The 9,693-nt window shown below is 47.1% G+C and overlaps 1 protein-coding gene across 1 annotated transcript in view; it reads right to left on the bottom strand.

Annotated features, from left to right (window-relative positions):
- Positions 1 to 6,525: 6,525 nt before the first annotated feature.
- The window catches only part of ANAPC7 (anaphase promoting complex subunit 7), a 31,033-nt gene continuing 27,865 nt past the window's right edge, over positions 6,526 to 9,693 (bottom strand). Inside the window, 2 exon segments of the mRNA XM_003795996.3 lie at positions 6,526 to 7,375; positions 9,066 to 9,216. Coding sequence (XP_003796044.2) covers positions 7,186 to 7,375; positions 9,066 to 9,216 — 341 coding nt within the window. The 3' untranslated portion in view covers positions 6,526 to 7,185.

The raw sequence follows: 9,693 nt of genomic DNA, 5'->3' as shown, positions 1-9,693 counted from the left end.
ATTTGTCTTCTTACTGGCATATTTAATGCATTATTTTTTTTTGGTTGCAGCCGTCATTGTTGTTTGGCGGGCCCGGGCTGGATTCAAACCCGCCACCTTAGGTGTTATGTGGCTGGTGCCTTTGGCACTTGAGCCATAGGCACCGAGCCTTACCTATGGTTCTTTAAACACTACCTATATTTTCATATACTTCTATATATGCTATACTTCACAAATTTTACATTTTTCCTGGGCAGGCTCTCAACCTTGACTCATTGGCAGAATTATTCTGAGCAGAGGCTGTTCTCTCAGATCTGTTCATGGGTCTCCAGGAACCCTTCCTGCACCTCAGAGGGGGCCCCAGCTATCCTTAGGATGACAGAAGCATGGCTTGTGTCTATACCCAGCATTCTGGACAAAGTTCCAGATGGGGGCTGGGTGTAGGAGTTACTGCTATCCCTCCCCATCATATACCATCAGGCTCAGCAAAGTAGCAGCAGTAGGCACGGGTGTCGGAGCAGCCTGCAGGGCCCTGAACTTTTGTTTGGGATCCTTAGCTCTAGGGCTTTGGTCTGGGCCCCATCCTGTCTGAAGGGCAGGGACCTCTCAGGACAAAACCCCTGCTTGCCAAGACTCCCACAAACGCATGCTGCCTTATGAGGACTGACTGGGGAGATGGGCTAGTGAGCCAAGGGGCTGGTGGACTGCAGTCTGCAGTCGTAGGTGGAGGGTGATCTAAAAATCAAATAAGAACTTCACTAGGCCTCAGGCCCTCACCATACTAGCAATGAAAGGGGTTCAAAACCAATCTGTTGATCTAGCACCAAAGGGGGCCCCACTCACAGGGCAGAGGGCAAGGCCCCTATCCTTAAGGACACTGACCCCAACAAGGATCAAGGTTTAGCCTTCAGGGGCTGCTTCTCACCCACACGCCCTACCCCAGAGTGCTGAGTGCTGACATTCCTGCCACAAAACCCTTGTCTGGTGATAGGGAGAGAGGACCCAACTCACATGGAGGCAGAGAAACTATGGGAGCTGCCCACAGTCACACAGCATGACGAGCCATGCCCCCAACCCCATTCCCTTGCAGCAGAGAGAAGTCCTCCCTCCCAGAATCTCAGCCCTCCTGGTTGGGAGGGTGGTTGACTCTGAGGTGGCACCAAACAAAGGGGATTCAGGGGTTGCACAAGCCGCCAGCAACCCCCTAACATACACTCTCATCAGGTACATTCTCAGTACCACAAGTACACCCTCAGTCCACAAGCAGGATCTGGCATCAGTCCTGGAAACCCCCAGCTCAGAGCCAGACAAGGAGAAAGGACTCCAAGAAAGTTTAGGTAGAGGCCTCAGAGGGTCTCTAACTAACCAGTATCTCCCTCCTCCCCTAGGGGAGGCTGCAGGGCTGGCCTGGGCTTATAGACTTAGTGTATAGAGGATGATCCAGCCAGCCCCCTTGAAAGTTCCAGAAAAGGTCCTCTGAAATCCCCTGCTAGGAATTTACCCAAAGAAGGAAAACGCTGTGAACACAAAGGAGGTCACCAGAGGGTTGTTTATAAAGAGAGAGATACTGGAAGATTTAAGTGGCCAGCAAGAGCTGTGTCGTGACGACACTACTCTTGCCAGACTGTCTGCAGCCTCTAAATCTAGCAAGTCGGCTCGGCGCCTATAGCTCAACCGGCTAAGGCGCCAGCCACGTACACCTAAGGTGGCGGGTTCGAATCCCCAGCCCGGCGTTGTGGCAGGCGCCTGTGGTTGCTGTGAGCTGTAATGCCACGGCACTCTGCCCAGGGGGACAGCTTGAGGCTCTGTCTCCAAAAAAATAAATAAATAAATAAATAAATAAATCTAGCAAGTCTGAGGACTGTGGCAACAGACAGCGAGGTGTGCTTGAGGGGCTGTTTCCTCTGAAACAGAGACTATCAAATTATGGAAAGAACATGGTTAGGATTGTACTAAAATTTCAGGCATGAGGCTCTGGACAGATGAAAACAGCTAACCTGTCCATCAGTTTACTCATCTGTGAAATGGGGCTAATTCTACCTCTCCAACCTCTGGGCATGTTGAGGCTGAGATGTGATCAAGTAGGCAAAGGGCTCACCTTGTGGCCTTGTCCAGATAAGCACTCACCAGCAGATAAAGCAAATCAAAACAGTGGCCCATTTACCACATGTGAGACTGGTGAAAAACCAAAATGCTGGATGTGGCCGGTACTGGCAAGGATGCGGGAAGACAAGCAAGAAGTGCCCACTCCACCTGCTACTTGCAGGTGAGTAATTTGACAGCATTTGTGGAGACACTTCAAGGCACATACCAAGACCCAGGAATTTCACAAGGAATCTCCTTTTTGCATATGCTTGGAATACCATGCCAAAATTTGCTCATGACAGCACAGACCAGATATCCTCACTACGGCCTGCGGGTCACATGCAAGCCCACCGAGGACATTTATCTGGCCCGCCGAGTGTTTTTGCTGCCACTGCCTGTCCTGCTTAGCAGCCAACTTGTCCCGGGCCCGCAGTCCAACCCTCCAATGGTCTGAGGGACAGTGAACTGGCCCCCTGTTTAAAATGTTTGAGGACCCCTGGCATAGACTGTAAAAATTATATACAAGACTAGAAACAGGCTCAGCGCCTGTGGCTCAAACGACAATGATGGCTGCAACCAAAAAATAGCCAGGCATTGTGGCGGGCGCCTGTAGTCCCAGCTACTTGGGAGGCAGAGGCAGGAGACTCGCTTGAGGCTAGGAGTTGGAGATTGCTGTGAGCTGTGACAGCACAGCACTCTATCCAGGGGGACAGCTTGAGGCTCTGTCTCAAAAAAAAAAGACTGGAAACAAACATCTGTCAGTAAAAGAGTTACAGAAATTGTTTCACTTGCAGAATTATCCTGTGGTGCTACCAAAGCAAATGAAGGGTGCACTGACAAGGCTGGCACAGAACATCTCTGTACATGGAAGAACCTCTTGAGTATATTTAGCTAAAAGTATGTAACTGTTTTTCTAAAGGTAGAACCAGAAATTTATTTTGGGGAGAGGAACATTAGGATTCCACAGATATCTGGTAGCAGACATATTTTTGATTTGTTTCTTTAAATTTTTTTAACTGTGTAGTTTTTCTAACATATATATTACTAATAAATTGTATTTCACATAAACTGAGTTAACAGGGTGTTCTAGACAGCAGGCTTTCAGCTCACTTCACTATTTTTTTTCTTTATTGTGGCAAAAAATATGTAACAAAATTTACCACATTATATATATATATGTATATACTTAATATATAATAGATATTACATATACTTAATATATATGTATAAAGATATATATATATTATATATACACATAGAAAGATGGTTTCTCACTGTGTTGCCCCACTGCTCTCCAACTCCTGTGCTCAGCAATCCTCCTGCCTCAGAGTGACTAGTGTGAACCACCATACCCAGCCTCATTTTAACCATGTTAAACAGCAGAGTTCGGTGGCACTTCAGTATTCTAAGGACCATTATCACCATTTCCAGAATTTGCCAAATATTCCAAGCAGAAATTCTGTCCCCGTTAAACACTAATTGACTCCCTCCTGCCAGCCCTTGGCAATCTCTGATCTACTTTCTGCCTCTGTGAATCCAACTATACTAGGCAGACCTCAGGTAAGTGGAACCACACAGTATTTGTCTTTGCGATTAGCTTCTGTGTTTACCATGTTGTAGCATGTGTCAGATTATCATTCCTTTTTAAGGCTTAATACTATTCCACTGCATGGATATAAGCACCTCATTTTGTTTGCCCATTCATCTGTTGGTGGACATTCAGCTGTTGCCACCTTTTGGCCATTGTGAACAACGCATGTGTGAACATGTATGTACAAAGTCCCTGTTTTCAATTTTTTTGCTGTATATACAGAAATGCCAGATTTTACAGTAATACCTTTTTTGAATCACAGTGGCCATACCATTTTAAGTCCCCACCAGCATTGCACAGGCCCTCTATTATTTTAAAATTAATGTTTTCTTTTAATAGCTACTAACGAGGCCACCTGTGGGCTTCTGGCTTACTCCTGGCCTGGCAGGTACTGTGTGGTCTATGAAGTAAGCAACATGGTGTACCATCAATGACCTTCCACAGCAGTGGGAAGGTCCCACACCTAGCCCTGGGCTGGTGGTAGTCCAGGTGTGGCCCAGGTGTGGCGGGGCAGGTCTGCCAAGCTTGCACAGGTCTGGAAGTGTCTAGACTGCAGAAGCCTACCCTTTGTGCCCCAAGATGGGAGGTGGCAGCAGGGCCCCTCCTACTGCCTAAGGGTAGGGAGGCTCTTAGAAAGTATCTGAAAGTAGAAAACCTTAGTATGGCACTTACCTCAAGGGCCCCTCCCAGTGACAGGGTTCCTGGAGACCTGGCCAAGGCTGCTGTCCCTGGAGGCCGCAGTGAGGTGTATGTGGAGTCTGGGCTCACTGCCTGTCTTCCGTAGAGCACACACCAGGTAATGGCTCAGCAGGGGTCATGGAAAACCAGCCATGAACTTTTCAAGTGTTTCCTCACAGGCCTGGGCCTGCCCCAGCGAAGACAGGGCAGGGCCAGGAAGACAGGAAGCCACAGGTTAGGCCTATGAAGCCAGTTCTTCCCACCCACAGGCAGCTGCAGCAGAGCACCATGTCCTCTAGGGTTAGGCCTGTGGTGCCTGGAACCCTCAAAGGCCCCCTCCGGATTTCTATGTATTTGGTCTAAGGAACACCTGCACAGAATAGGAAGTCAGGGTGGGAACTGATTGAGGATGCAGACTCCTGGGCCACCGCCCCTGCCCCTGAATTTAAACTAAGGTTTAGTGCCTGGGAGTCTGCATCATTGAGAAGCATGCTTCTGTCTGAGTACCATAGAGCTGAACAAAAGCTGGTCTTGTTCTCTGAGGAAAATCTCCAAGCCACCCATCAGGGGATGTATAGAGGCCACAACTGCCAGGTCCCTGGCATTTAGCCAGGGTTCAAAAGTAGAGAAAGACAGGTCTACGCTAAACAGTGGTGAACAGCTCTACTCCACACTCTCCTCCCTGCTCAGCCAAGGATCCTCCAGGAGAAAGGGACAAGAGGGCCCCAGAGCAATACCACCACCCACTGCCTTCCAGGGAGGACAGGTAGGCTGCCACACCACGTTGACCACCTCTCAGGCTTGATGCCTGCCTATCCACTGACCCTCAGCCCCATAGGTGGGAGGGCAGGACTTTCAGACCCCAGGCCGGTCTCTAAACCGCCTAAAAGGCTGGGAAACAGCTTTGTGACACCAACTGTGTGACATTCCTGACACTAAGATATTTGTAAATGTGGGTACTTGCGGGGCTGGCCCTGGTCAGGTGCTTGGTCACCCAGCAGGTAGCCTAGTGGGAAAGCCCTTCCTGAGGCTCCCTTCTGAGGTTTGTGAGAAACTGTACAGCGCCCAGCAAGAGCATTGGCATCCTCTCTCGAACTTGTCTTACTCTTTGCTGTGAAACAGGAATGTTTCCTCAAATGTACATGAGGTAGCTTCAGACCCTCTTCCAACCCAACTGTCACCATGAGGCTGGAGCGGACAGGCTGTGGTGATCTAAGGGCTTCCGGCAGAGCTGAGGAGTTGGGTCAACCCAAGGAACATGAGGTGCTGAGCAAAGGTGATCTCAGGGCCTGTGTCCTAACACACTGATCCAGATCAGATTCCTGATCCAGTGGGAACTCAGGGCTGCAGTACTAAGCCCGATACACAGAAACAAGGTGGGCCAAGGGGCTGGGCATCCTCCTGGAGTTGGGAAAGGCAAAGGTTTCACTTTTTCTCTCACTCAAGGTACAGGGCTAGGGGCTCAAGGCTACATCCAGGAAAGATGACTAAAGCCAAGGGGCAGCATATTCTGCAACACGTTCACATGGTGTGACCCCACTGCATGCTAGGCTCTTTAGAGCAGGCCACGCAGGCTTTGGGACTCATGCTGAAAGGTGTTTTCACAGAAACTTTCTGCCCATATTAAAGTACAACTATCAGATATTCTGAACTCCTAAATTGTTGTACACTTCCAGTGTTTCTACACTTTAGAATATAATCTTTCATGTAATACCAAATTCACATATTGGAGTACCTTTGACTAATTTTGTTTTAATAAGAATGTAGGGTTAGCTAATACATCCTCCCTTACTCCAATCAATTGCGTACTCAAAAAGCAGCACATCTTCAGACACAAGGGAGACAGGGTAAGTGAAGAATCCCCTAGCACCAAAGCTCAGGGTGTGACACTGCAGGCTGATGACAAAATGCTGAAACCAGACCCCAACCTCATAGCCCCAGTGAAAAAGCCAGGACTCCAGTCTAAAATCTGGCCAGACTCTCAGGCCTCAGGGAAATTCACCATCTGAAAATGAAATAGATGAACCAGCTTGGGGTTATCTAAGCTTTCCAACTGTCCTGGCTCCCAGTACTAGGAGAAAAGTGTCTATTTATGGCAAATAATTCTGGGGGCTGAATCAATACATTCTGAGTAAGAGACCAAAAAACTAAGAGTCTACTAAAGGGCTTCCATTCTGATCACCCCAACACCATGACTGTACAAACCAGTTTTATTAGGGAACCACCCCAGCCACGCCTGTTCATGCTCTTGTCACACCTGTTTCTGAGATCAGGCAGGCTCAGACAAGTTACCAGTTTAGCAAAGAGGAAAACTGTTCTGCAAAATAGCAACCGTCAACTTAAGGCATTACTAACATTGCAGAAGGAAAGCACGGTTACTAGGGAAGTCTGGACAGACCAGGTTGATGACTTTTGGGAACAGGAAGCCTTCTGGGGCCAGACCATGCTGCTGTCGGAATTGGAAGATGACACTATCTCTGGGATGGTGGGTCAATCCTTCGAACCCATCCGTGTCACAGACAAAACACCGTCTATTCCTTGAGCTTTTCAATTTAGAAATTAGTTATATAAAAAGTGCTCTTGGCCCAGAAGCCCAGGCATGTGTGTAGGCCTCAGGGTTCCCGCAGTCCTCCCTGGCTGGAGCAGGAGAGGATGGAGATACATGGAAGGTTGATCAGGCTCAGTTTTAGAAATGAAGTTATGACTAGAAATCGGGAGCAAGAGGGTGAAGACCCTTGCTGCAATCACATGCTGAATCCTGGTCCTCCCGAGAGCAGGCGCCTACAGTTTCTTCAGTCCACAGGAAGAGCTCAGAGCAGGGCAGGCTAGTGTGGCCTCGGAGCAGCCGCCCCTCATTGCATGCCGAACCACTGCTCCTGGTCAGCCCACTGGGCTGCCTCACTGTCGCTGCCCTCCAGGTCCCCTTCTTCCCCACTCCCTTCCATGTCGTCCACATCCTCCTCCTGAGTGGCATCCGTGGGACTCTCCTCCTTCTCCATCTTCTGCATCCCCTCTAGAGACTTCTGGTCATTGGGGTCCAAACTAGGGGACAACAAAACAAAGGAGAGGCCTGAATCTCTGCCTTGCTTCTTGCTGGCTGATTCGTCATCTCCCTGGCCCGGCAGTGAAATGACCACACAGTCACAGAGAAACTGCTAAAGCCTGGCCTCTCCAAACAACTCCGGCTTCCAAGGCTGGGTCGAGGGAGTCCACCATTAGAAGTGAAAAAAGGCGTCTTTTCCTAATTTTTAGAATTCTCAATTTGAGTTTTCTCCACAAATTTCTTAAACCTTTCACACCTATTGCCCCTAGCATTCTGCTAGAGGAGGCACCCAGATAACATAAATGAAAAAATAGCAAGCAAACAGTATCAGGCAAATTTAAATGTAATTCCCTGAAAGTTGGGTTTTTGAGCTATGAGGTTACAAAAAGTAGTTATTTTTCTGTGAGTATAATTGTTCCATGTTCTTATGATATAGTTAAACATATTAGCATTTCAGTAGTCAGACAAAAACATCACACTATACCATGGAACACATTTGTAAACTCCTAGGTTAGACCCCAGAATCCAAGGCTACCCGAGCATTCAGCAGCTAAGAGTCAACATATGCCAACCCTGTGCCCCCACCCAAAGTTCAGAAGTTCCAGAACATTTGTTTATTTGTATCCTAAGCCATATTCCCCCTTGTTTTTGTGACCATCTCCCATCCCTAACAAATCCCCCCTCTAACAGGACAGTCTGGTATTTTTTCTCCCCTGCTCCTAGGCTTCTAAAAATAGCTAAAGCTCATGTAGGAATTCTGTTTCTACTTATATAAATTCAGATTTGCAACAGTTTTTCCTCTCTGAAGCCTTCCACACAGCTCTTCCCCACACTCAGGGCTCCCACCCTCTGAACTCCCACCTTGACTTCTACAGACTGCTATGAAAGCCCTTAGCATGTGGTACAGTCAGTCTGCATGTCTGAGACTGACAGCTCCCGCAAACGCAGCATCCCCAGGGGTCACTGAAATGCCAGGCACATGAGTGGTGCTCAAGTGTCTGCTGAACAAGTAAACAGATGTGATCAGACTCATTAAAGACAGTCCTTCACCATAACCTTACAGACACACAGACAACCCTCAAAGAAATCACTTCTCTATTAACCAGTAAGAATACCACTATTTATTTAGTATTTACTATGTACCAGGCACAGTGCTAAGAGCTTTACATGAAATAATCATTTTAATCCTCATTCAATCATTCAATATCTAATAAGGTTGATAGAGACAGACAAGGAAATGTTAGTAACTTGCCCAAGATGACAGGTGGTGAAGGTAGTATTCAAACTTCAGAGCTCAAGTTCGTAACTACTACAGTAGGTAGAAACACGGGAAAGTACTTACAATATTTTGATTTGAAAAAGCAGAATATAAAATATATACTAGGTATAACCCTATAAAAATATGTGTATGTATGGGCAAGGACAGAAGATGATCTATACAAATGAACAAGAATGTTATAGAGATGTGGGTTGGGTACAAGAGAAACTGTTCTTCAATGTTGTTAATATACTTTGAGAAAAAAATGTTAGAAGTCACAAATGCACAAATAACTCTTCTATTATTACTGTTATTATTCTGTTTTCAAATATGGGCACAGAGTATATGTGTATCTCCAGAACACCTGTGACAACTCACTGCCTCCTCGGCCCTCCTCATCGACCTTCCCCCACAGGAGGCTGGGTGCCTACCTTAGTGCTATACTATACTGGTCCATTGCTTCCTGATACTCATTGACAGCTACAAGGAAATCTCCAAGTATCCGATGTAGGACACAGTCACTCTGATTAGCCAGTGCATTTCTCAGCAAAGCAATTCCATCTTCATATTTCTGCTCTCTGCCTGAAAAAAATAAAAAATTTTTAAAAAGACACTCATTGTCCTACTTCAACATTTTGAAAATATATTCTCATCCTAAGGCATATACATAAAACCACAACTATCACAATCTGACACTGTCTTTACAGATAGCAGGAGAATAGCAGAGAGGCACAAAGTGAAAGCAAGTGCATCTGAATTTCCACTTTGTTAGAAAATTTGCTGTTAGGCAGGTATGGTGGCTGATACCTATAATTCTCACTCTGGGAGGCTGGGTAGGGCTCAGGAGTTTGAGACCAACCTGAGCAAGAGCAAGACACTGTCTCTAGCTAGGGATTGTGGTAGATGCCTGTAGTCCCAGCTACTCGGGAGGCTGAGGCAAGAGAATCACCTAAGCCCAAGAGTAAGATTTTCTTTTTTTTTTTTTTGAGACAGAGCCTCAAGCTGTCCCCCTGGGTAGAGTGCCATGGCATCACAGCTCACAGCAACCTCCAACTCCTG

The sequence above is a fragment of the Otolemur garnettii genome, unplaced genomic scaffold (assembly GCF_000181295.1).
Source record: "Otolemur garnettii isolate 467f Iridium unplaced genomic scaffold, OtoGar3 scaffold00099, whole genome shotgun sequence".
Lineage (NCBI taxonomy): Eukaryota > Metazoa > Chordata > Mammalia > Primates > Galagidae > Otolemur > Otolemur garnettii.
Note: the sequence above shows the minus strand (reverse complement) of the source record. Positions and strands in the feature narration are given on the sequence as shown.